This window comes from Danio rerio, chromosome 12, assembly GCF_052040795.2.
Source record: "Danio rerio strain M-AB ecotype USA chromosome 12, GRCz13ab, whole genome shotgun sequence".
Taxonomy (NCBI): domain Eukaryota; kingdom Metazoa; phylum Chordata; class Actinopteri; order Cypriniformes; family Danionidae; genus Danio; species Danio rerio.
The window spans coordinates 36,015,693-36,043,013 of NC_141032.1; the positions used below are offsets into that span (position 1 = coordinate 36,015,693).

Here is a 27,321-nt window from a genome sequence, read left to right on the forward strand (position 1 = left end):
CAAGCCCAGTCACATTTTTATAAGTGAATTTTTCTAAGCATGATAGTTTTATTAACTCATTTTATTTTATCTTTGCCATGATGACAGTAAATAATATTTTGCTTGATGTTTTTCAGGACACTTCTAAGTGACATTTAAAGGCTTAACTAGGTTAATAAGGTGAACTAGGCAGGTTAGGGTAATTAGGCAAGTTATTGTATAATGATGGTTTGTTCTGTACGCTGAGAAAAAAATTAGCTTAAAGAGGCTTATAATTTTGTCCCAAAAATGGAAAATAAGACTTTTTCCAAAAGAAAAAATATTATCAGACACACTGTAAAAATTTCCTTGCTCTGTTAAACATCATTTGGAAAATATTTAAAAAAGAAAAAAAAATCAAAAGGGGGCTAATAATTCTAACTTCAACTGTATATCATGGCCCTCATATGTATTTCTTTTCTAACATTGAAATTGCTGTTACTATGTAAAGAATTTAAATAAAGTAATACACAGTGAAGCAGTGAATTAGGATATATTACATATGTTTAAACTTAGCAAGCCCAAATACATTTTATGAAATTTTAAAATGCATAACAATCACTCCCAAAAAAGGTTTAGTCTGCAATTTTCTGTACACATAAGGACCCCATTATTATTCTATTTATCGCTGTATGTTCCTATAAAATAGAGCTAAATCTTCTTTTTGGCAGCAAATTTTCCTCTTGTTGTCTGCTATTATTGTTGATATTCCACCTTGTCCAATTATTTATTTATTGGGGTTCTCCCACCCGGCCCTCTCATTTGGTAGACTTTATAGCCTCTTACCCTTCTGGCTAGGCAATTAATTCTTCTGAATTGGATGAGCCCTTACCCCCCTTCTCGCACTTGTTGGATAAGAAATGTTCTTTATTTTATGAAGTTGAAGAAAATTAGGTAACCTCTTCACCGACCTAACACTATATTCATTAAATCGTGGGAACCCCTTCACAAATATTTCCAAACTCTTCAGCTTGACCCTGCTCCTTCTGATTGAGTCCCCACCCCCCAACTCGGTACTGGATACTAGCTCTGTGCAGGGCATTGTAGACTTTTTTTTTCTGTATGTAGGATTGTCTAGTGTTTTTTGATTTATTTTTTTATTTTATTTATTTATTTTCTCAAAATTCTCTTCAGTTTATTTGCCTATTGTGACACGTTTATGTTGTCCTTATTGTATATTTTTGTTATGTGCTTTACAATGTATAAAATATTAAAAATATATAATTATTATACACATACACACACACACAACCTATCTCTAACTTTAGTATCCATCTCTCTATGATTAAACAAAACGTTATAGCCCACAATAAAAAAAATATTTTACACAAAAAACCAAGAAGTTTAATCAATAATTTTGTACATGAAGCTGACTGCCTTGATATTATTTATGTGCTTGGTGTTAAATTATTAATTCAGTTATTAATGTACTCCACAATGGTTGCGGTTAGTCTGTTTCCTTTAAATACAATGAAAGAGATATCATCCATGTTTCCTGCATTGTTGTCAGTGCCTGCTGATTTCACTTTACCCATAACATCTTGCATAATTTACAGCAGCTTTTGTATAACTGTACTTCTATTTTAAATAGAACTGAAACATATCCATTTTCCCCAATCCTTTTATAGCGACACAAAACAAAAAGTAGAATATGAAGTATAATAATAGTCTTTATTTAACTGTATACTCATATATACCATAGCATTTAATGTAATAAATCTCAATGCACAACATAAATAATATTGACAGAAAATGAGAGTACAAAAATATAACCCATTAACAAAACTAAACCATCATGTTACCAAAGAAAACCAAAGGAACTTTGGTGCTACAATGCAACAATACTGAGTTTCACCAACTCAATTCTGAGTTCCCTGAGCTCTGCTCTTTAACCATCCATCCTCTGACACTCAATAAAAACAGTTTAATACGTAACTGAGGTGAACACAATGGGAACAAAAGTGTAAACTGTGAAAAACAACAGATGTAACAAAACATTATAAACTATGAAACCCACTGTTCATAAGAACGAATGCAGTAAATACAGGCAGCCTGAGCGAGTGACGTCATCAAGTAAGGCTCTTTCTCAGAGACGGGAAGCATGTGCTGAATGAGGAGAAGAACTGGTCGCTGAAGAAACAGTGACATCATTAGATCAATCCTCTCCTCTTAAACAGAATATTATAAACAAACATCAAAACAATATCTGTGAGATTCTACTGATGTTCCCTTACCAATATCAAGGCATACACGTCTTTGGTCTTGTCAGTTGAACTCCTCATCTATAGTGTCATCCACACTTCCGGAAATAGAGGCAACTTCTGAGAGAACAGCAGGGAAGAAAAGATTAAGGAAAAAAGCTACAGAGTAGAGCTCACAGTTTGACTATATATAACTCAAAAGGCACTGGAAGTTTTTTTTTTACATTTTTTTTTATGAAAGCTAGTATAAGATTGAAAGGCAGTTTTAAGTGCGATGGGCTACAATGTGCCTTTAAACTGTAAATAAGATGTAAAGTGTTTATCTAGCATTAATATTTCTTATTTTTGCATTTAAGTGCTTCAAACACTAAATTAAATGTAATCTTAAAATGGAAATAAAATAGGTTTTAAAATATTAAACTATAAAAATAAGTACAAAAACAATTGCTAATTCAAATTATGCTTTATTTTTTACCACATCTGTGCTAAAAAATTATGAAAGCTGAAAAGTAAAAATTTAAGAAAAAAATCTGAAAAAGGTCAAATGTGATTGGGTGTGCAATCCCTAATTTTTAGGCTTACTTAAAAATGTCCTTGGCTTGCAGCACATTTAAATCAACACTTAAAGGGATAGTTCACCCAAAAATGAAAATATACTGTTAATTTATGAGTTTATGTAAAAAAAAAAAAAATTACTGGATGAACTTAATAATAATAATAATAATAATGATAATAATAATAATAATAATAATAATAATAATAATAATAATAATTCCTTACATTTATATATCGCTTTTCTGGACACTCAAAACACTTTACACATTTTGGTGGGAATCTCTTCATCCACCACCAGTGTGCAGCATCCACCAGAATGACACGACAGCAGCCATACTGCACACCAGCTGATTGGTGGAGAGGAGACAGAGTGATGAAGCCAATTATGATATGGGGACGGTTAGGAGGCCAAGATGGACAGAGGGCAGGGGACAAATTTGGCCAGGATGGCGGGGTTAAACCTTTAAAGCTGATTTATACTTCTGCGTCAAACGCATGCATATGCTCCGGCGCAGCCTTTGCGCAGCCCCATACTCCTCGCCGTGGTCATCACAGACGCTGACGAGCACTTCTCAAAAAATGTAACTACATGTCACAACGACGCGTAGCAGAAGCTCTGTTATTGGTCGGCTTGGAAGCGCTGACGAGTGTGGGCGGGGGTGAGAGCCGCGCGAGCTCATTGGAGTGAGTGTTTACAAGTCCCATAAAGAAGCTTCAAATGTAAACTGGTGTTTTGTGTTTGCCTTATGATTAAAGATGTTGCACGTCCGCCGGTTCCCACCTCTGAATGAGCAAGTTTTAGCTACTTGTACATTAAGGTAGAGTTCAGAAAAAATAAAACACCCTCGAAGAAACACGACAGAGATGAACATAAAAACCTACTGCTAGCTAGCGTTTCGGAATTGTTATTGAAGAGCAACACAAACAGCACACATTAGTATAAATGCTCACGCCAATCACTCGACGCACAAGTATAAACCAGCCGTTACTCTTTTTTCAAGGGACTTTTAACGACCACAGAGAGTCAGGACCTCGGTTTAACATCCTATCTGAAAGACAGCGCTCACTGAGCAGTCTAGAGTCCCCATCAATATACTGAGGCGTTAGGACTCAAACAGACAGCGCCCCATGTGGTCTCCCATCCAGATACTAACTGGGTGCAGCCCTGCTTAACAGAGTTGCAGAGAGCTAGTTGCCAACTATCCCACTCAAGTATATATATATATTTTTTGTGAATAGAGTTATTAAATATAGAAGTATTTTTATGCGACATGACTTGCATTTGAACAAGCAGTTTCGGCTAAAAATCTTAATAATCAAAAAAAGAAAAGAAACCACATACTTTTTGGGAAAGCCTGGAGTAAAGTAAATAAATTTAACAAAATTTTCAATGGAATGAATTATCCTTTTTAATACATTTACAAAGTTAAAATATCCTGCAATAATTTGCTAACTTTTGCTAGCAATGTTTGCTAAAATGAAAGTATTTTGAAGCCCACATTAAAGCCCAGAGCCATGTGTTGTGTAGATAAAGTCCCAGTTGTGCTCGGTCGCATTAGTAAGGTGCCAGTGAAAAACCAGTCACATCCCAAATCAATCCAACGTGCTCCACAATACCACCAAATTATTCATAAAATCTCCACCTCTGGTTGACTCGTCTCCATTTTCTCCCGTATTACTTTTTAAACCCCTGTTTTTTAGTCCACTTCCTCTTCTTCCACTTCCAGCTTTATTAGACAACACATCTTCATTGAAGTCTGTCGTCTGGCATCTCACATCACATTTCAGTGGATCTGATTCCTCTAAATATCCTGCAGTCTCAGACTCATGTTCACGCTCTTCAGAAATGTTAACAAATTCACTCCCAGAGCTGCTACTGTCACTCAGTGTGATAATCTCTAGATCTGAAGTCTGATTATCTGTTCTGAGCGCTATTTTAGCATCTTCAACGCTCCTGGATGAGTCTGAACTCAGCTCAATCACAGACCCAGAGGACGCATCGCTCTCCTCACAGGCCTCAGTCGAGTAAGAGGAAGATGTAGTGGATGAATGAGGCATGGTGGTGCTGAGAGACGCTTCAGACGAGTCTCTAGAGGAAGTGAGGTAATACCACACCCCCCTAATACCATCACTGCTGTTGCTGCTCTCTGTATTCTCACTGTGAGTCTCCAGCGTATAAGACGAACCCGTCTCTTCTGACGCGCTGGACGTCGTCTTCTCGTTTCTGCCGTAATAATGGGATCCGAGGAAGACTTCATCGTTGAGAGTGAATGAATCGAGCGCTGATGTCACAGTCTCCACGTAGAACGGAGAGGAAAATGAAGATGAGATTTCCAGCTGATGTAATGGCGATGCTGGAGTTAAGCTGTTGGATTGGACTGGAGGGTCTTGCATGGATGAAGACGTCTCAAGGATTTGGCTGACCAGGTCACTCAAGTTTTGAGATGGAGTGGAGTGGATCAGGGAGTAGGAAGACATGAGTTTAAAAGTTGAGTTCTGGTCCACATCGGCTCGCTCCAACTCTATAGAGCTCGAGAGACGTGAAGAGCCTTCCAGCTGATCGTTTACCCATGGTGAACCTTCACATATGCCACCGCAACAACTGGTTAAACACTCAACTCAAACACACTACTGTTACTGACTTAAAAAATAAATAACAACTGAAATTTTTGAAAAAATCTCTTATTAGTTGCATTTACGGAATCAAAAAGAAACTAAAAAGTATTTAAAAATAGCTAAAAAACAATAAAATTGTGAAATTTTCCTATGTGACTATTGTAAAACGTAATTTATTCTAGGGATGGCAAAGATAATTTTTTTTAACCATCATTAGCATCGCTTTTTAGCATCTTCAGTGACACATGACCTTATATAATTGATAATTTAGTGCCCAAGAAACATTAGCCCATTTCACACATACAGACATTTCTGGATAATTACCTGCAATTTTCCGGAAAGGTCTGTATGTGTGAACAGGCCCTTTTTGAAAATACTGGTAAATTGGCTATTTTCTGGAAAGAGAAGTTGCAACATTAGTGGTAATTTGCCGAAATGCTGCGCAGTGTGAACGCAGAAAGAAGACTGCTAGAAACAGCACGTTCATGTCGAGAATGTGCTGACGTGAGACGTCTACTTTAGCCAATTAGAACACTCAGACTCATTCACATCTGCGCGGTTTAGGAGAATAAAAGCCTTTGAATATTTTTCCAGACACATTTAGCTGCTAGATGTTAGTCAGATAACGTTTCTGTGCTACTTCTTAATGTCAACTGTGTGAATAATTATCGATAAGATGCATATGATAAGCCGTTGTTTGTTTACCTTCAAGCTCTGCTTCCTTCAGTTGCTTGATGCGTCGTGTGTGCACATGAAGCAGCCGGTGAGCCCCAGCACACACACATATTATGTACATCTCGACATGCAAAAGTGTTTCTCTATATGTTTTCATCGAAGTTGTTCACAATATTTATCCATCCACAAATTTTGTAATGTAGTCAAATGTTTATAAATACTAGCGCAGCCGTTTAGAGCTCATTTTCTGGGTAATGATGTCAGAATTTACCGGTATTTTGGAATGAATGTGTGAATGGTCTGTTCGGGAAAAATTCTGTAACGGCTTTGCCTGTGTGAACAGCGCTTTTTTTGAATTTAAAGATAAAGCAGTTAGAGAAATTGTCCGGATATTTATCAGTATCACTATGTGAAAAGGGCTATTTATTAATAATATATATATTGATTTTAATCATGGTAGTTAATAACAATTCTGCTACTTAAAATTTTAGTGAATGCTCACTTTTTATGATTCATTGATAACCAAAATACAAAAAAATGTATATATATTTCAAACTGAATTTTTTAAAAATAATAAATATACTGTATGTTGTACCTATTCGCACACACGCAAGCACGCACGGACAAAATTTTTGATACGGTTAAATTTTTTCCTGGCCAGTTTCATTAGCTGCTCTTTTTTTAATGCTTCGGTTGAACCACAATTCAAAAGCTATATCTGATTTACAATCATTAGTTTATTTTCAGTCATTTTTGATTAATTATTACTTTTTCAGTTTCAAGTCATTTCAGTGACCCCTGTGGGTTTTCTATTTTCAATAGAAGATTACCAACAATTTTGTCCACAACTGTATATACATATATAATTACAATAACAATAATAATGTCAACAAATTTCTCTCATGTCATTTAGAGCAAACTTACCTGATAAACTGATGCAGGACATACTGAGTTCTGATGTGGCTCCAGTCATGTCGTCCTGTTAAAATCCAAGCCAAGTTTCCCTTAGTGCTGCTGGAAACTGCATTACACTGTATAACAATTTACACGTATCGTACCAGCATCTTCTGCAGTGATCTGGACTCATCCCAGTCTCCCCTCAGCCCATTTCCTTCATCCTCACAGCTCACAGCATGACCGAGACGAATCAATTCTTTACCGAGATCCACAGCCTGAGACAGAAGAAAAATAACATTTTCTATGCACTGAAGGAGAAAAAACATATATATTAAAAATCTATCTATCTATCTATCTATCTATCTATCTATCTATCTATCTATCTATCTATCTATCTATCTATCTATCTATCTATCTATCTATCTATCTATCTATCTATCTCTCATTTTCATGAAAAAGATTTTGATAAATATTAATTTTTTTTATATTGTGATCTTTTTTATTCTAACATTATTTTCTTTTGACATTTTTAGTATCAGTGCTGTATCAAATCTATGTTTTTCTTTTCATGAAATTTTGTCAAACTTGTCCTGTTTTTGTTGTTTTGTTTGTCACATTTTAATCAACAACTGGAAATTAATTACAATTTTATAGTCTACAATGTCAATGTGATATGAGAATTTGGCACAATTTATTACAAGTCATTACTAAATCCTTTCTGAATAGCATGTTTTATTATTTAACCAACAAACAGATTGAATACAGTGAGTTGTGCTGTTGATCTCTGACCTTTCCCTGGCTGTTGTCATAAAGTTTGACACTAGGCCAGGATGAGATCTCAGAATGAGAGTAGCTGTAGAGTTTAGCCAGTAAAGGTTTCCATTCAGCACAGAATGTCATGCGTTCAAAGTCATCCAGGGCTGCTTCAGTCCAAACCTCTCCTGAAACAAAACCAAATCTTTATGCTCTTAATAAAACCTTACAGATGAACACCTAAACAACACTTTTTATATATTTTTTTCTTTTTTATATTTACCTTCTGGCCGAACCCCTGCAAGACTGCATTCAATGGCTTGAAAAGGCAAGCTCAGGAAGTCACTTCTAAAAACCACAAAATTAATACACAAATCAAAATTAGAACATACAACATATATATATATATATATATGCCTATAGCACTTATTCATTGTTGCTCTTAGTTGTGTAAATTGCTTCCTTGTCCTCATTTGTAAGTCGCTTTGGATAAAAGCGTCTGCTAAATGACTAAATGTAAATGTAAGTAAATATATATATATATATATATATATATATATATATATATATATATATATATATATATATATATATACTTTAAATCAGATTTAAAGTGCAGATTTCATATGGTCAGATACAGATGAAGTCCTTGTTCCAGCAAACAGACTCTTTACCTTTTTTAATGTTCAAAGGGAAGTATATTATGTGTGATACATATTACACAATTTTAGTTTTAGTTTTAGTTAAACTACATTATTATTTAATTTTTATTTGCTGGTATGCTTTTTATTCATTGTATGTGCTTATGTTGATATTATTTATAAATTTTTTATAATAATTTTTATAAATATTTATTGTAATTTGCCATAAAATTCATTAATAAATTAATAGACCATTGAAAAAATAAACAAATAAATAGACAGACAGACAGACAGACAGACAGACAGAGATGCATTACCTTTTTATTTTCTTTTTTGGCAGAGATTATAAAAACTGGTTGTTGCATACCCTGAATACTAACTAATGTGATTTTATTCATTCATTCATTCATTTTCTTGTCGGCTTAGTCCTTTTATTAATCTGGGGTCGCCTCAGCGAAATGAACCGCCATGTGATTTTATAAGTAATGTAAAAGTTGTTTCGTAATTTTTATTCATGTATCCATTAAACTTTTAATACATTCTTCAATTTCAAACTGTTTTAATTACTGATTACACAATCTTTTACAAGATTCTTTTAAGCAACAATTATGTTTCGCAGTGGATTTGTACTTGTTATCTGTTGGGTGAAGAGGGGGGGTAATTCTTATGATAATCATCTGTTTTCAATTTTAGTTCATCTGGCAAAGAAATGCATTTTGTAATCATGGTCATCTCCTCGGGTACCTTTTTTCAAAATGTTAAGGACTCAAATATCAACACTACTTCCCTTTGAGAAACTCACTTATGCTGCATATCAAAAGCCAAGGCACTTTTGTCAGAAATAAACACATGTTTGTCACAGATGAAAGAACTCCCTTGACTCTTCATTGTATTCTGTTTACCCAAACTACTGGCTGACAAATTCCCCGTTGTTTTATTTGTCCCTATTCATTTTCTTTTCCATTGTTTTTTGTTGTTGTCTATCAGAGGCTATCTTTGTACGTTCATGAACATTGAAGAAACTGACGAAACTACAACAAAAAGCCAAATGATACTGGTATCATTTTAAAAGCATCGATTTGGTCAAACTACTGTAAAAACAAACAACCAAACAAACAAAAAAAAGATACACAATCACAATGGGTCCTTTACATAAATCTGTAATAAGTTTAACGGTCATCAGCATCTTAATGCCTTTAAAGTTTTTAAAATCTTGACTTTTACATTTACATTTATACATTTTACTTTGTAATATCATATTTGCATTCAATGACAGAAAAATGAATTATTGCTTATGTGAGGTGTTTCTAATGCAGCACCGATAGACAGGACAGTACATTTTGTTTTTCTCTATTCTGGCTGCCGTTACGAGTCTCACACATTTTTTTTTCCTTTATGTGAGGGAAGATTTTATTATTAAAGCAAATAGGAATAAAAAAAACTGTATTTGTAGTACTCGCCCATTCACTGCTCTCCAAGTCTACCCAACTATGAGATAACCAGAAATGTGAACAAAAAGTCCATCATCACATTAAAACCCGCCACTTCACCTCTCATGTACCTCATGCTTCGTAAATGTTCCCGAGGAAGCTCCCCGTTGTCCCCAAAGTCCACATAATACAGATCCACCAGGCCTGATCCCACAATTCCCAACACTCGTGCCCGATTCCACGTGCCGTGATCTCTGTACGGAGCAGCCACTATGTCTCCAACTATAATAGTCTCCACTCTATGCTCCTGAAGAAGAGTTATAAACTGTATAATCACTGACAACTAACAACTAACGAAATAAATGCCATTTAAATCGGAGAGTCATGGAGAGTCATGCAAAGTACCTGTGAGGAATCACCATTGTAGAAACGGCTCATTTCTGCTGTCAGTTTGTCCAGCTGTAGAGAACGGACTCCCAGGATCTGGATCCAAAAGTGCTGAGGATTCTCCGAGGCAGACACGTACACCTCCAGATGCTCATCAGGCTGGAAGCTCAGGTCTGGACTAGGAACTGATCAGAAATGAGCTATTAGATCTTCTCCAGGCTGTTTTTACCCTGTTGAATTTGATGTTTGCTCCGTTAATTATATGCTGCTTTATTTTTAGATGTTGTAATACACATGTAGCCATCTTTACTACTGATAAACTGTTAAACTTCATATGGGAATCAAGGCAGTCAGAACAGTACAGTTTCAAAGCAAGGAGAAGATCATCATTTTAAGATGGAAAAAAAAAGGCAAAACGTCAACCTAAACATTATAATAAAACAAAAACAAGCAATGAACTTAACATTATTTAATGCAAAATAAATAAGGATATTTGCAAAATCATTGTATTTTACTATAAAATCACACAAACTAACAAAAAACGTTATTGCATTTATTTCTTTATTCCAGTTTTATTTTGGCAGAGAGAGAGAGAGAGAGAGAGCCCTTAAAAGTTACTTTACAGTTTACTCTGATCAATTATGCAGTTGTATCACTGAATATGCATCAAAAGCTATTTTTAAATGGACGGTTCATCTAAAAATAAAAAAAAAGATCATATATTCAGCTTTAATGAGTCCAAACCAGATTTTCAGATTAGGCCCGTCACAATAATCAATATTTTGACTTATCCACAACACATGGACATGACCTCAATCATTTTGATGATTTTTCTGACAGATATTGCAATTTGATTTGCAATTTAATTTTGTTAAATTAAAGCTTCAGCTCAATAACCTGTAAGTTGTGGCAACAATTCTGCGACAGCTTTTAAAAATGTCCTGTTTATGTTTGGTGCCTGTGACTTTGAAACCAAAATATTCCTGTATTACAGATGTCCTGTCTTTCTTTGAAATGAATTTGACTATTAACGCTTCTGAAGCAGCAGACGCCATTATCCCAATTATCCACACTTTCCTGTTTGTTTTCTTATTTTTTTTCTTATTTCTTATTTCCGCATAGTTCGGTTGTGCAAATATGATTGGGCAGGACGAAAGTGTTCTCACTCAAATAGTAAGACTATCACACACAGATATCAGTCACGCATTTGCTCTGGGCAGGGAAAATTGAATAATCCATATATTTAATACCACAGCCTCTTGAGAATAGCTAATCACAATGTTTTAAATTGCGATTGCGTTTTGATTTCGATTAATCGCATAGCCCTACCGCCAATACATAACAGTGTTTCCTCTAGGATTTTTCCAGCTGGAAATGTCGTGAGCACAGTATTACAAGTCAAGATCGCATTTATGTAATACGAGCCTGCAAATCGTTTTGCTTGCGCGCCAATTTCCTCTGCTCGAGCACATAACTTCTTGCACACCCCCTTAAATATACACTGCTCAAGCACAGATCTTCTTGTGTGCTCTCAAATAAACGCTGCTGAAGTACGACTTAGTGCGTTTATGTAACAAGTATGTCTCCAACACTTATAAGATTTGCTAGAAATATTTATGAATTTCTCCAATAGACTTACAAAGCGGCATTAATGCGTCCTGAAGTAAAGTGAAACGGCTATAAACTCAAGCAAGATAAAGTCATTGCATGCAGAACCATAGACTTTTATCTATAAATAAAGTATAATTTTAGAAACTGTGTTCATCTTAACTGAAAGCTACGTCATGTTTGCTGCCCTCACGTACCAGTCAGTCGGCATATCACCTTAAAGGGTTAAACAAATAACGCACAACACTACTACGATTACAGAGAAGTTTGTGCTGTTATAATTCACTTACCTTTTAATGTGTTTTAGTGCAATTTATAACCCGCTATTAAAAAACAACAACAACAACGACTGAATGTTTTGAATAAGAAGCTACAATGTAGCCGTGGCGGGATGAATTTTGGTTTGGCGCCCCGGCATGGAATAATGAATGTAGCGGAAACCATGCATAAAAAAACTATTCTAGCAACAACTGACTGCTGATTGTGCAACCTCTCTATCTCTATTGGAGGTGTCAGTATGGTTAAAAAACACTATAGTATTTACTATAATTTACTATAGTATATTTTTATGTGGGTGTCTGACAACTGAAAATAGATCTGGTAGCAGATTTCGCAGCCTGTTACTTTTTACCTTGCACTTTTTGGTTAAAATGTATTATTTTTTTGGATATGCATTTTCACATTCTGATTCCAATGGCGATTTATTAAATTGTTAAAATGACTAAAATTAAATAAAATATTCTTAAGAATAAAACGTGTTCTTTGGAAGAGTGTACATAAATTGCCTTTAATTAAGTTTAATTAAATTGTCATTCCGGCGTTATTGTAACTTTGGGTGAGCACCCCAGTACACAGAAGCCTGTCCCTGCCAAGAAAGGGCGAGCTGTGAGAGAAAATTGCTTTAATTGAGAGGAAAAAAAGCAAATCTTACTTTCAAACTTGGAGATTTCCAGAGGTGAGACTGGAGAAAGAATCTCCTCGTCTTCTGATCTGAGGGAGTTTTCAGCTGTATCAGTGCTGTCCACATAGCCGTTAACAGTAACGGGCAGCTCTTGTTTAAGCTCATTCACTAGAGTAGGCAAATCTTTTCCATTAAGCTTTAATAATTCATTCTCAGGTCCTTGGGTTTCTGGAGGTTTCCTCCTCTGACGCAGAGCAGAAGCCTGGCTTATCCGCTTTCGTACTGTTTCGTTCTCGATGACCTTCTCCATGATCATCTCCTGCGAGGGAAATAAAAAACGAACCAGCTCTAACTCACTGCATAACACCTGAAAACATTTTCTATAAACTACACTAAACGATTGCTTAAAGATCACCTTAGCACTCTGAATTTCTTTGCGTGTGCCAGTAATAGTGATCTTGCCGTTCTCCTCTAAGGTGCGTCCACGATCTTTGGAGCAGTTCACTCTCGCCCCTGACACTCGGTTTATGAACTTCAATGTCTCTCCACCACGACCTGAAGTAAACATTTCAAACATATTAAAGAGATTACACGCCGACAGAATGATGTGAACCACAAATGCTCAGCAAATATGAAAACTGACCCCTTTACTTAAAGGGACTATATATGTATAATCCATTTTTTTTCTAATCAATTTGTATTTTACATATCATAGGCTTTTTTCTAATTTGTGTAAGGGTCTTTGGAAAATATGGAGAAAAATCATAAAAATCATATGAACAATTTAAAACGATAATCATTTCATCTTAAACTAAATAGTGAAATGAAAAATAAGTAAACATTAGACTAAAATAGTCATATTTAAATGATTAATGCAAAAGTTAGAGATTGAAAATTCTAAAAAAATATTTACTTGAAACCTGTTTGAGTTTATTTCCCCTTGAAAATAAAAGATGTTTCGAAAAATGTTGAAAACTGGTGGCACTGACATGCAAACTTTTTTCCTTGCTATTTATGTCAGTGGTTAACAGTTTTGAATCAGTAGGCAACTAAATTATCATTTTTGGCTGAACCAACCCTTTAAAAATAAAAATAATATGATTAAAACAAATGCAAATACAGATTATAATAAGAATAGAACACATCAAATTATAACAACAAAAATGGGATTTTAAAAAACACATAAAATAAAGAGTACTATTTATAGGAGTAGATTAGAAAATATGCAAAAGGAACTTATTAAAAACGAAATATTATACAAATAATATTTTAACACCCATTTAGAATATTATCAAAAAACTAGACAACGGTGCACGGTGGTGCAGTGGGTAGCACAATCGCCTCACAGCTAGAAGGTTGCTGGTTCAAGTCTCAGTTGGGCTAGTTGGTGTCAGTTTCCTCCGGTTTCCCCCACAGTCCAAAAACATGCAGTATAGGTGAATTGGGTAAGCTAAATTGTCTGTAGTGTATGTATGTTTCCCAGTGATGGGTTGCAGCTGGAAGGGCATCCACTGTGTAAAATATTTGCTGGATAAGTTGGGGGTTCATTCCGCTGACGTGACCCCAGAATAATAAAGGAACTATGCCGAAAAGAAAATGAATGAATGAACTACAGACAAGCCCAAAATTATTCCCAAATACTTCAGATATGGATAAAATTTAAATTGTATCCTTAAGATGGAGGTCTTTTACACAATGATGAGAATCTTTGGAATTTGTAGCATTGAAAAGATTAAAATTATTTCTCCGTATTATCATGGCATCATAATAACATCTTAATAAGCATTTTCGCTTGTCACTGAAAAGCTGACATTTGGCTGCACTAAAAACATCATATGATTTTGATATTTCCAGTAAAAAATAATTACTTATTAATAATAGCCTCTTTGAATACACCAACCTATAATTCGTCCAAAGGCTGTCTGAGGCACGTCTATGACATCAGTGATGACCTCACAGTCGGTAGCCAGTTTCTCCAGTGCACACTGAGCTATGAGAATCTGTTCTGGTGAGCCCTGGATCAGAAAATTTACCATGTTCTGCTCTTCAGTGTTCGGCAGCACATTAATCTGGGCACCAGACTTCTGATTCACCTACACAAACATCAGTTAGAAAGAGTTCAGAAACATTATATATCTTTCGACATATTAAATTTTATTGCTCAGATTTACGAACTACATTTTGCAGCTGTCACACCTACAAATATTTTATCGTAATAATTTACTATAGTACTTATTCAATAGACGCTGTGATCAGATCTTTTTGGATGTGTGATTGGATCACAATTTTTCATTATTTCAAGATTAAGATTTTGTTATTTGTTTATTTTTTTACAGATTTTTTCTTGTCATCCAAAATACGAAACACAAATTGTACACACGAATTGGGGATGGGAGGGGGGGGGGGGGTTTATAATTGTGAGTTATTAAGAAAATACTTGTATTTGGATGCATTAAATCAATCCAAAACTAAACTTTAAAGTGTCCATAATAATTACAAAAAAATCTAATCAGCATACTAGAACAAACACTGAGGATGCTAAAAAGGTATGATAATATTATGCAAAACTTTAGCTTTAAAAGTTACAAAGATAAATATATATACATACATTTGAATAATATAATAAAGTAGTGTTTCCACGATACTGAATTTTGGTAACAATTGGTACTGTAATTATAAAAACGTTAATTTCCTAACATTTAAGCGCTGTTAAGCACGTTCTACAACATAGCTGATTTACCATTGTGTTCACATGCTCAACAGAAATGACTGTGATTTGCCTTGAAGCTCATCAGTTCACCTCTGTAACACAGATACAGGGACACTGGAGTGGTTTAAAGACCGTGAAGATCAGCAGATTCATCAGCAGATCACTCATAAGTCAGCTCATAAACAGACTCAGCTGATTTAAAATGCTTCCATGTCCCTGTATCTGTTTGCAATCGGTGTAGAGCTGTAAATTGTAAAAACTGACCTTCATGGCCAATCACAGCCATTTCTGTTAAGGATGTAAACACAATGGCAAATCAGGGATGTTTAAGAACGTGCTCGACGGAATTTAAATGTTAGCGGGAAATGTTTTTAAAATTTTAGTACCAAAATTCAGAATTTTGAAAACATTAATATTTCCAGGTTAAAATATCAACATTTTACTGTAAGAATTGCAGATTTGGTATCTTTAAAGAAAAATCTTAAATGTCACATTTTTTAAAGAGTATATTGTATATAATTATATAGCCCGAGATAGAACAGAAACACAGGTGTTATAAAAAATGAAGAACAAACTCACAATGTCCAAGAAGGCGCTTTGATATCTCGCAATAGATCGATACACATCAAGGGGAACAGATATTCTGGACTCCTCTTTGCTTTGGCATTGCTCTAAAGATCCAATGGAAAGAAGAAAATTAGTGTTAGGGATGGGTAAGATTTTGCAAAATTTGCCAAAATATTTTTAACTGATAATTAAATTAAAATGATTATAATGAGTTGCTTCCAAACGCATTTACAACTAGCCCAGACGTTGATCACATTACAATCATTTCATAACTAGAATGCTATAAGAAAGAGAAAAAAATCATGTATCTTTACCTGGTCTTGGCCTATTATTTGTTTATGTCATACAGACAGTCCCATATAAGCCTTACCAATGCGGACAGTCTGAGCTGAAAGGAGCCATGATTAGTTCATCTTTCGAGTCTTCTAATTTTTGAGTCGTTCGTTCATCACGTGACAGCATGTAAAGAGAGATGACTCAAACCAAGGACTTGAAAAATTAATGGATCAAATCTTTTTCTGACTCTAAATGCAATGCAAACCCGATAGAGGACTCAAAAAAAGGAACTAATCTTCTACTCCACCTGCACAAAAGTGCTAATGTGAAAATGAACGTATCACTCCCTGAATGGACTCATCGTTATCGAGTCATATAAAAGATTTGTTTAAAAATGAACAAATTGTTTAAGAACCACCCATCACTATTGAGTGTGTGAGAGAGACCTTTGTGCACTTACCTTGATATGTTTAAGAAAATAAAACAAGGAGTTTAGCTTTCAGAACACCGTAAACAGTAAGGCATATGCTTCTTTACTCTTTAAAAACTCCATATAAAAGTCAGAAACTTTTTAGCAAAGGCCTATCTAAAGGGTTAATGGTGCCAACCGATGACTAACAGTACAAATTTAAAGTTTTTCCTCTTCCAGACATGGAAAAACACCAACAATCAAGAATGTAGAATTATTCAGTGTCATGGCTTTGCAACCAAAAAATGTCTTTATAATGGAAGTCAAGGGGGCAAAAACAGACACGAAAATAATGAAAGGGTAGTCAATTTTAACAGTACACAAGGGTTAACAAGTCTTGACTCCCATGCGGGAGCTATTGGGTACTGGATACTTTTGTTTTGTTTATTTTTTCATTTTAATCATGACCGAACTAACAAGATCTCAGATACAAGCAGCCAAAATTAGTTTCCTTCAAAAGTTGGACCCTTATGGATAGGGTGAGAAGCTCTGTCACCCGTGAGGAGCTCGGAGTACAGCCGCTGCTCCTCCACATTGAGAGAAGTCAGCTGAGGTGGCTCGAGCATCTGTTTCGGATGCCTCCTGGACGCCTACCTAGGGAGGTGACCCAGGATACGCTGGAGGGACTATGTCTCTCAGCTGGCCTGGGAACACCTCGGAATCCCCCCGAAGGAGCAGGAGGAAGAGTCGGGGTTTTCTCTTAAGACTGCTGCCCCCGCAACCCGGCCGCGGAAAAGCGGTGGAAAATGAATGAATGAAAGAATTTTATTATTTAATTTGTTGACCATAGGCTGGTTGCAGCCACTTTATTCCATGAATGATTTGGAGTTTGAGCTACTTCTATTGTGATACTGCATCCATTTCTGGCATTAACCCAAAGCACAAGCAAAGAAACCAAACACAGTTGATCATAGAGAACCCACCGCCTTCCAGTGTTTCAGAAGTGTTACACAAAAGAAGAAATGCTAACAAGTATGTGTAGCTAATGAAGACCGTTGGCTGGCATTATACACATTTGTTGCTAACCTAAGATTGCAATCACTAAAGACACATTTCAGGCAGTTCAGATTTACTTCTTTCTTTTGGAAGACAGTGAAATATCATGCACTTTGAAGTTTATAGCAGGGCTGTTATTAAAAAGCAATTAAACGTTAAAACTCACCACTGCTGTTTCGAATGTGACGATAAACAAGGTATCCAACTGTTGCTCCAACCGAGATACCAGCAGCCAACGCCACTTTCTTTCCAGAGCTCAGGGTCTTCCATGGTCCATCCTGCACCGCAGCCATCACTTGGGTGGGAGTAACCGGTAAACTCCACCTAGAGATGCAAAATAAACTGTAAGACAGGTTAACTCCCAAAGTTTAGTCTGCAGCACCATGTATGACTTTACATGGGCCATAGTGGTAGCGCCATGCAGCATGAATGAATGATTGATTGATTGATGATCACAGCAAGTATGAGTTTTCAGGTTGCCTTTCAATCTCAGAACAAACTCCAAATGTAGCCAGAAAATCTACAGAATCAACTGTTAATATTAGAGCACTCATTTATGAGATTAGTTAGCCTATTTTTGTTACCTAATTGGCTTAATAAAGAGAACAAAGATCACAAAACACTGAGACTTTAATGCCTCAGTAATTAGATTTTGGACATTACAGCCTGTGGAGAACTTTTCTGGAACATTTCATATATGATCCAACTATATTAAATTACATGTTAAAGTTCAAGCACAATAGAAGACCACAATAATGCACTCCCAATAGTGGCAGAAAATCAAATCTCTAAACAAATCATTTGTATTTTTCGTCAGGTTTTAGGGACAATCGCACCAGCTGAAGGATAAAGCAGAGCTTCAGCGCAGTATTGATGTAGGGCGTTCATGTTGCAAACACACACACAGCAGCAACACCATGCAGAATGACTCTCACTGTGAAAACAGGGCAGTGGGACTGTAGTTCAGAAACACACGGGATTTAGGGACTGCCACATCCATCTCAGACCCTCAAACTGCCTGTTCTGCCACTCTTTCACAGGAGGAACAGGTAAAAGAGTGAAATATGATTAAACACCAGCTGAATGCACTGCCTGAGCACCTCTCTTGAGGTACTTAATAAGTGACACTAATAGGTTAATAATGCATCATATTTTCATATCATATTGTATAAAACACAGCAAATGCACACTGTTTAGGCCAATTCACACCTCTGACATACACAAGCCATCACCATATTACTGCATGTCAGGTGTCAATTCAGCATGTTCCATCGGCAAAAATAAGCTCAGACATATGCCAACAGACACCGATAAATTATAAGTGTCTGTTGTTGTCTGATGATGCGGTGTGAATCAACCTTTAGGTATTTTTCATTTTATTTAAACCCATGTCAATGTATATTTGCAATTTTATCTGTAAAATAAGAGAGTTTTCCAGAAAACTGATTAGTTAAAACAAAAAAGAATTAATAAAAAAAGAAAAAAAAACATGTTATTGTATATGTTATTGTAAATTAACTTGTTAAAATAAGATTTCAGTAAATGAACTAAAGCTAAAACCTAATAAAATCGATTAAACGTAAAAAGGGAGCATTTGCACAACCCAAATTTTTGTTATATTGCAACATATTGTACATTAAATGATCATCTAAATCAGGGATTCCCAAACTTTTCAGCCCACAGCCCCCAAAATAACAATGCCAGCGACTCGCGACCCCCAATATCCTCTGAGGTGGTTATAAATACAGAAACCTTGCATGCAATGGTGCACACACACACACACACACACACACACACACACACACACACACACACACACACACACACACACACACACACACACACACACACACACACACACACACACACCAATAGACCCAAGTCTATTCTGCATTTGTTTTTTTGTTTTTATGTATGTCAGTGCTGTAAATGTGCCAGAGAGATAACCTGGAGTTATAAAATCAATCTGCTGCATCTGAAGCTATTGCTGTGTCTTTAACATAATGTATTTACCCCAGGGGTCGCAATCCAATAGAACTAGTAACTATAAGCGACTATTTTTTCATTTCTGTAGGTTATGGATAAAATATGGTCATTCTTATGGTTTAATAAAAATAAATAGATTTTTGGAAATCACCAGGCGACCCCCTTCAATGTCACGCGACCCCCACTTTGAGAACCACTGATATAAATGACACTATTATATTAGTACTTTTACAATTATAAATTATACAGTATAACATTTCAAAAAGCTTGTGAGGCAAAAAATAAATCCAAAAACTGCTCCATCTGCACATTTAAAATCCATCAGTAATCTATAAATGAGCAATTCTATGCAAATGTCAACCATATCCTGAAAAGAGTTAAGTTTTTTTCCAATATCCTTTTTTGTGTAGGCTTGTATTTTACAGTACCTCAAAAATGTCCGTCAATGTTTTCAAACAATTATATTCAATTTACCAAATTTCACATCCATCACATCCATAATGGAAAGATGTCTCATCCATAACGAAGCTTTTCACTCATAAATGCAAAAAAGTTAAATAAAACAAAATAATTTTTGTTCTATTGAGAGACAACTTTTATCCTTTTGATTATCATTGTTTCTTTTTTAATTGAGTAGATAAATTTACAGAATTTCTACAAAGCATGTTGTGTACTGTAAACTCGCAAACTTTTTTGCCACATCCATAACGCATGGTTATTATACTCATTTAAAATATAAATTATGTTTAGAGATTGACATTTTCCCTTAACTCTGTGGTTACTAATTTTGGAAGATATAAACTGATGTCTCAATATAATGTTGATGTATACTTTCTCTGTTCATTTATGTTTTAAGTTTTAGGGCAAATGTCATCCATTTGAGTTGTTCAAATATAACTTCTTGTCATGGAGACCCACAAAAACACAACTCCTCAGATTTGGGTGGGATTAGAAGGTTTACTAACAGATTGATGTAGGCCAAACTATACTTTATTTGCATGTACTGTAGAACTCCTTTCACTGTAAACACTCCTAGCATGTCCAAACACAAAAGAAGATTACAATGGTCAAGTATTATTCACATATATTAGCTTGGTCTAAATTTACTTACCATAAGTTTTTACTTTTGCTTTGTGAAGCTGTAGTTTTATCATAGCATTGTAATCAGATTTATGCACATTATAGCGTTAAAACACGACCTGTTATGCATGAAGATCGTGCACGTGACTCTGCGTGTTTGTAATTGTCAATGCTGCGTCTGTTAGCTCGTGATGGATGTCATGTCACACAAACAGGGTGCGGTGGATTTCTTGCATTTAACAACAAACTGTCCCGTGTTTTGCAGCTATAAATGTCATTAAAACGACCTGTTAAAGGTTTGTTTGGCTGGGTCATCATGCCTTTGCAACATCGCTTGGGCTTTTTAACCTGACGGCTAACGTACAAACACAAAAGCTAGATACAGCTCTAAATCAGGCATTCCAACATATTTACCTATAAAACGTTGTGAAATGTGAGGTAACCCACGAAGAGAGTCCTTCAAATGATCTTATGACACCAGTCAATGTGCTGCTGCTCCACCGGCGGCGGTGCCGTAGTACTTCATCGTGCAGTACGCAGTGTGCACCGTTAGCCTTTCATCTCTGATTGGCCAAAATCCTGCATGTCAGCCACAAGATCCAATCACAGACTTCAATGTTGCGGCACGGTTTCAGTGCGGCAACGCCCTCTGTTGGACGATAACAGCAAAACAGCATAGATATGTACATCTATGGCAAAACAGTATCATCATCATCATATAAAGCTTTCTATTATAACTATGTCTGGGATATTCATACCTTCCTGACAGGTGAACGAGGAACAATTAAAGTGGTTCAGTTCAAACAAAGACATTTTTGAAAATTAAATACGTAAAGTAAAATATGAAAATAAATGACTAAACGTGGCTATTTTTCGAAGATTTGTAAACTTTTTCCAGTAAATATATGTGTTTTTGTGGAGTTGTAGGCCTGCATGGTACTTGAACAATATATATATATATATATATATATATATATATATATATATATATATATATATATATATATATATATATATATATATATACACACAAACACACACACACACACACACACACACACTATACAAACTGCAGGGTTTTTTTGGTAACCCAGCGCTGGGTAAAAATGGGACAAACCCAACGCTGGGTTACTTAAACTCAACAAGTTGGGTTACATGTTTAACCCAGCATGCTGGGTTGTGATTTTACCACAACTATTAGTTAAAATTACTACACTGCTGGGTTGAATGTAACTGGAGTGAATGAATGAAACTGGTGATTAAAATCACTAAAATAAAAACAATTCTACAGCAATACATAGTTGTTCAGTAATGGAATTTTATTTATCACAAAAGATAAAACGTGTCCAATTGAAATTAAGATATTTTTCCCATCTGCGCCTTAGCATTAACCCTTTGACTGCCTGCTCTACCATGTTTGTACTGTTTTAAAAAATGACTGTTAAAGTCATAAAAAAATAAAGATGATTTAGTGTCCAAAATACTTATTTAATTTTTTTTATATATAAATTGGTCTTACACTTCATTTTTCAGACTTTTCATAGCAGATGTAATTCTGGTACTTTTACCATAAACACGCATCTCAATCATTTGGTAGAGTTGATATTTTAGAAATTATAGCATGTGTTAAAAATTTACTGATTGTGTTAAATAGCGACATTAGGAGTTGAGAAATGCAATCCATTTTTTCTTGGAAGGGTAGTTAAAGGGTTAAGACAATTTCTATGAAAATTTATCAAACTGTACCACAGAAACACTGACTAAAGTCAGTAGCAACGCATCAGACTGAAGTCAGACAAATTATCTTAAGAAAATGCCTATTTTTAATACATTCAAAAACATTTGCATCATGTATAAATCAGGAATCATCAGTAAGAATCAATTGCAATGTTATTGCAGAGGAGAGAAAAACAAAGTATGAAGAAGTAATAATGAAAATGCATCTAAATGACTGAAGTCAGAAAGTAACTTCAAAATACAAATTTGAGCACAAACATCAACATAGTCTCATATCATATAAATCATCAACTGCAATGTAGAAAAAAATATGTGAGAGTATTAATGAAAAGGCATCAAACAGACTGAAAAAAACAAAACAAACAATAAAAACTAAGAAAATACAAATTTAATATTAAGAAAAATTAAGAAAACATTTTATAACTTTCCCTTTAACAATTATGTGCAAACATCAATATATAAGATATAAAGCAATCATCAGTAAGGATGATCAAGTTCAATGTAAACGCAGTTTGTAAGAAAAAACAGATATAAAAGTAAAAATGAAACCTGAGGATGGAAGCATTTAAAAACAAATTTAAAACAGCAAAACATTTCAAAACTTTTACTTGAACAATCATGTACAAACATCAATCCTGAGATTTAAGAGTCTGTAAGAAACATTAGTTGCAATGTAACTGCAGTGTAAAGAGTCTTAAAAAATATCTAGTCTATTATTATGTGCCGCCATCATGGCAAAGAGAAAAGAAATCAGTTATTAGAAATGAGTTATTAAAACTATTCTTTAGAAATGGGTTTCATGGTGGCACAGTGTTTAGCACGATTGCCTCACAGCAACAAGGTCGGTGGTTTAAGCCTCAGCTGGGTCAGTTGGTGTTTCTGTTTGGAGTTTGCATGTTCTCCCAGTGTTCGCGTGGGTTTTCTCCGGGTGCTCCTTTTCCCCCACAGTCCAAAGTACAAGTTGAAGAACACAGAATCCAAGGAAGCAGTGAGGTCACAGTATTAATGATTACTGTTTGTCAGCAAAAATTAATGCTAGCAGAACCCTTACTGCTAGTGTCTCCTCCCCAGGATGTACAAAAACCATAGTCTGCCACACCAGGGAACACTGCTTGGGGTAGTTCACACCAAAGATGTAGAATGCTTTAAAGCAAACGTCCACTTTAGCAAGTAATTTACTTTGCAATAATAAATGGCACAGCACGTAAGCAAAGGCTTGAAAGAAGTGGTGGTCTCCAAGCACGAGAACATGAGGAAACTCAATAGATTCTTGAATTCAATGGACGAAGATACTCAGCAATATTGGTCCCAATCTGAAAAAAAAAAAATAGAATTAATCAAGATTCATTAAAAATTAAAAAGTGTTAAAGTTAAATATCTTTAGAGTTAACTTTAGAATCCCTAAAATACCTTTAGAAGCAATTAAGGCCATAACACACCAAGCTATCAGCCAGTGTTGGCATTAGTTAACCACTGACCGTGGCACTATGCTGCAACTGTTTGGCCCAAGTGAAGATGACTTAATGCAACAACAGGGTTGCCTAAGGAACTTTTTTTAATAAGTAATAGTAAGGCAAGATGAGCATTTGAAATGATTAAGTATTTTAATTGTGTTTTCTGAATGAAAACAGATAAGACCCTTCTTCCTCAGCTGGGACCGTTTGCAACCACATTTGGAATCATTTGAAGCCAAATTTAAATTTTCTTTAGAAAGTTCAAAAATGAGGCACAATCTCAGTCCATGAAGATGGAGAAAAATGCTGAAATATTTTCCTATATAAAAAAAAACAATTTCTTTCTGATTGAAGAAAGAAAGAGAGGAACATCTTGGGTGACAAGGAGGTGAGTACATTATGTGTGAATCTTTTTGTTGGAAGTGGACTTCTCCTTTGGTGGAAATAATTGGCTTACAGGCCATATAGAGTTTGTTGCATTCACTATCTATATAAAGCATCTTATCACTAAAAATTTGAGAAACCATAGCTGTGACCAAATCACAACTTTCACAAAACCATCATATTTTTATGTTTTACCCAGCAGATGCCCTTCCAGCTGCAACCCATCACCAGGCAACAACCATACACTCTCATTCACACACACACTATGGACAATTTAGCTTACCCAATTCACCTACACCGCATGTCATTGGACTGTGGGGGAGGACCCATCCGAGGCTCGAACCAGCGACCTTCTTGCTGTGAGGCGACAGCACTACCCACTGTGCCCCATGCCACCCTAATAACAAACATAAAAATAAGATTTTCATAGTTAATAAAATAACTGTAAGACGAGCATTATGCATTAAATGCATCATTATGCATCAAGAAACCTTTAATTGAATTGTTACCCTCTGAATTGTGTTCAAATTGACCTAAAAACGAGGAAAGGTTCGCTCCTGTGCTAAAAATAAAACAAGAGAATGCCACTGGTTGCATGAACAGCACATTTTAAAAGTTAACCAGACAAAGACAAATTTGTATTTAATCTCTCAGTTTAAAGTGCTGAAGTGGCTAATGATTACTAGGGATGCCCCCTAATAATTGAATAACCATTAGTCAACCAAAATGTACTATTCATTCATTCATTTTCTTTTCGGCTTAGTCCCTTTATTAATCTGGGGTCACCACAATGGAATGAACCACCAACATATCCAGCATAAAATTAACGCAGCGGATGCCCTTCCAGCTGCAACCCATCACTGGGAAACAATCACTCATTCACACACATACACAATTTATCCTACCCAATTCAATTTACCACATGTCTTTCGAAACCGGGGCACCCGGAGGAAACCCACGCGAACAAGGGGAGAACATGCAAACTCCACACAGAAACGCCTATTGACCCAGCCAAGGATCGATCCAGCGGCCTTGTTGCTGTGAGGCGAACGTGCTACCCACTGCGTCACCATGCACCCCAAAATTTATTAGTTGCAGAAAAAAAAGTCCACTCAGGCGAAGTCAATGTATGCTGCATGTTTCCGCTGCGTAAAAAATATGCTGAATAAGTTGGCGGTTCATTCCGCTGTGGCGACCCCAGATTAATAAAGGGACTAAGCCAAAAAGAAAATGAATGAACGAATAAATGGTTTATTAATAAATCAGTAATTATTTAACTAATGCTTCAAATGAACATCACAAGTCAACCAGCCAAACATTTAGACAAGGGCAGCCCTATGATTACAATGAACCAAGTAAAATATTATTACATACCTTTAAATGTGGGGATTAACTCTTCAAGATTCCATTCTTTTAGTTTGGTTTTCACACATTTATCCATCTGAAAAAGAATAACAGATAAAAGCATTTAAGCAAAATTAAGTTAAAAAAAAGATCATGTTAGCCAAAAGTCACTTTATCACAAAAATACTACTAAATGATCATAATTATCCAGGGTGTCACATAAAATGGTGGTCAAATTTTTTCTTTATGCAGTCGAAGATTAGGTTGGAATTAGCCTTAGCTAAGACATTCCTGTCTCCATGAAACGAACCATACATACAGGATTAATTAAAGATAGCTCAAATCACGTCTAGAATGTAAAAATGCTCATAGTAAATTAATAACATTTGCTATTCAATGTACAGCTAAACAAAATGTACATGCAGCAGGACATTTATTGTATATATACTGACCAAAAAAACATTGTTAGAGAAGCGTAATTCAACACTCTTATGCATCAAAGTATTGTCACAAAAATCCATGAACAAATTTAAGAAATACAACAGAAAAATACTACTTACTGTTTTACAGTTAACACCCTAGAAAGATCACATCACAGTACTTGCTGTCATTCCCTAGCCAACATAAAAATCTGTGTCATTCAAAAGGCATTTTATTACAATAAAAAGCTCCTAAATTAATCTAGGTGTTGTGTTTATAAAATGGTCATCAGACATGCTTCACGTTAGTTTCATTAGTTACCTTATCCTTTTCTAGCTCCTTCCGATGTCATGCGCACTTTCCCGTCCACCGATCAACAGGTTGGCCGTGAGGCGGAGCAGCAGGTCGGGCGTGAGGCGAGCACAGGTCGGCCGTTAGGCGGAGCAACTGAAAAAAAAGCGCGAGTATATTATACTAAGTAAACTGAGTGTTATTTCTTATGAAAATTGTTAAATACACAATAAATAACTTACGTCTCAGACAGAATTTCACTCGCTTCCCCTCAAAGACGGCGCAAAGAAAATGTCTTGTTGTTTTTCAGATGTTTCTGCATTTAGTTCACAGAATAAAGCCACCGCTGCCGACCGATTAGGAAATGATCGAGGAATCCCTCAATTCCCGCATAAATAAATATAGAAACAATCAATAGTGCGGCCTGATAAATGATCAAGTACATTACACCAATGTTGGAGAAATAGGAAAATATTGAAAAGAAATAAGAAAGAGGCTGTCTGTTGATCATCACCTTAAGCCAGTCCAAAAAAAAAAAAACACAATGCAAAATTGCTCTAGCCATCAACCAACGATGGCACACCGGCCTCTAAACGTTTCAGTTTAGCTTGTTCTTAGTCCCCCAACACGGGTGTAATTTATTTAATTATTTATCAGCCTGCACTGTTAGCGTTAGTGTATTTAAGCAGGGATTTGTGGATGTATGTTCTCATTTATTTATTTATTTATATATGAGACTTGCATTTGGCTAAACTTAAAAACGATTCAATACATACAGAATTCACTACTCACCATAACTTTGATGAAGGAAAATCGCCTGAATATGATGTTTCGGAGGAGCTCTGCCATTGCTGCGCTGGAATTTAAACCTGATCCAACAAACGACTCTCACGCGCATGCGTACACGCGCTTTTGCTGCAAGGTT

The 27,321-nt window shown here is 35.6% G+C and overlaps 1 protein-coding gene across 7 annotated transcripts; it reads right to left on the reverse strand.

Moving 5' to 3' along the window:
- Positions 1–1,670: 1,670 nt before the first annotated feature.
- Positions 1,671–27,294, reverse strand: tdrkh (tudor and KH domain containing). Of its 7 annotated transcripts, none has more exons than XM_087275015.1 (19): positions 27,189–27,294; positions 26,639–26,742; positions 26,427–26,552; positions 26,246–26,299; positions 25,716–25,782; positions 21,181–21,415; positions 17,867–18,024; positions 15,972–16,063; positions 14,583–14,775; positions 13,098–13,237; positions 12,713–13,001; positions 10,192–10,358; positions 9,918–10,093; positions 7,999–8,063; positions 7,752–7,903; positions 7,124–7,237; positions 6,990–7,044; positions 2,253–2,339; positions 1,671–2,148 (listed from the first exon to the last, which is right to left on the reverse strand). In XM_087275015.1, the coding sequence occupies exons 7-18, from the start codon at positions 17,991–17,993 to the stop codon at positions 2,284–2,286; spliced, it is 1,626 nt and encodes a 541-aa protein (XP_087131141.1). In that variant the 5' UTR covers positions 17,994–18,024; positions 21,181–21,415; positions 25,716–25,782; positions 26,246–26,299; positions 26,427–26,552; positions 26,639–26,742; positions 27,189–27,294; the 3' UTR covers positions 1,671–2,148; positions 2,253–2,283.
- Between the last annotated feature and the right edge of the window lie 27 nt (positions 27,295–27,321).

Coding starts and splice junctions, on each gene's coding strand:
- tdrkh (XM_087275011.1), bottom strand. CDS start 18,700: ATGGATGTGGCAGTCCCTAAATCCCGTGTGTTTCTGAACTACAGTCCC. Junction 18,025..18,635: donor CCCACTGCCCTGTTTTCACA/GTGAGAGTCATT, acceptor TTGCATCTCTAG/GTGGAGTTTACCGGTTACTC. Junction 7,045..7,123: donor GATCACTGCAGAAGATGCTG/GTACGATACGTG, acceptor GGATTTTAACAG/GACGACATGACTGGAGCCAC.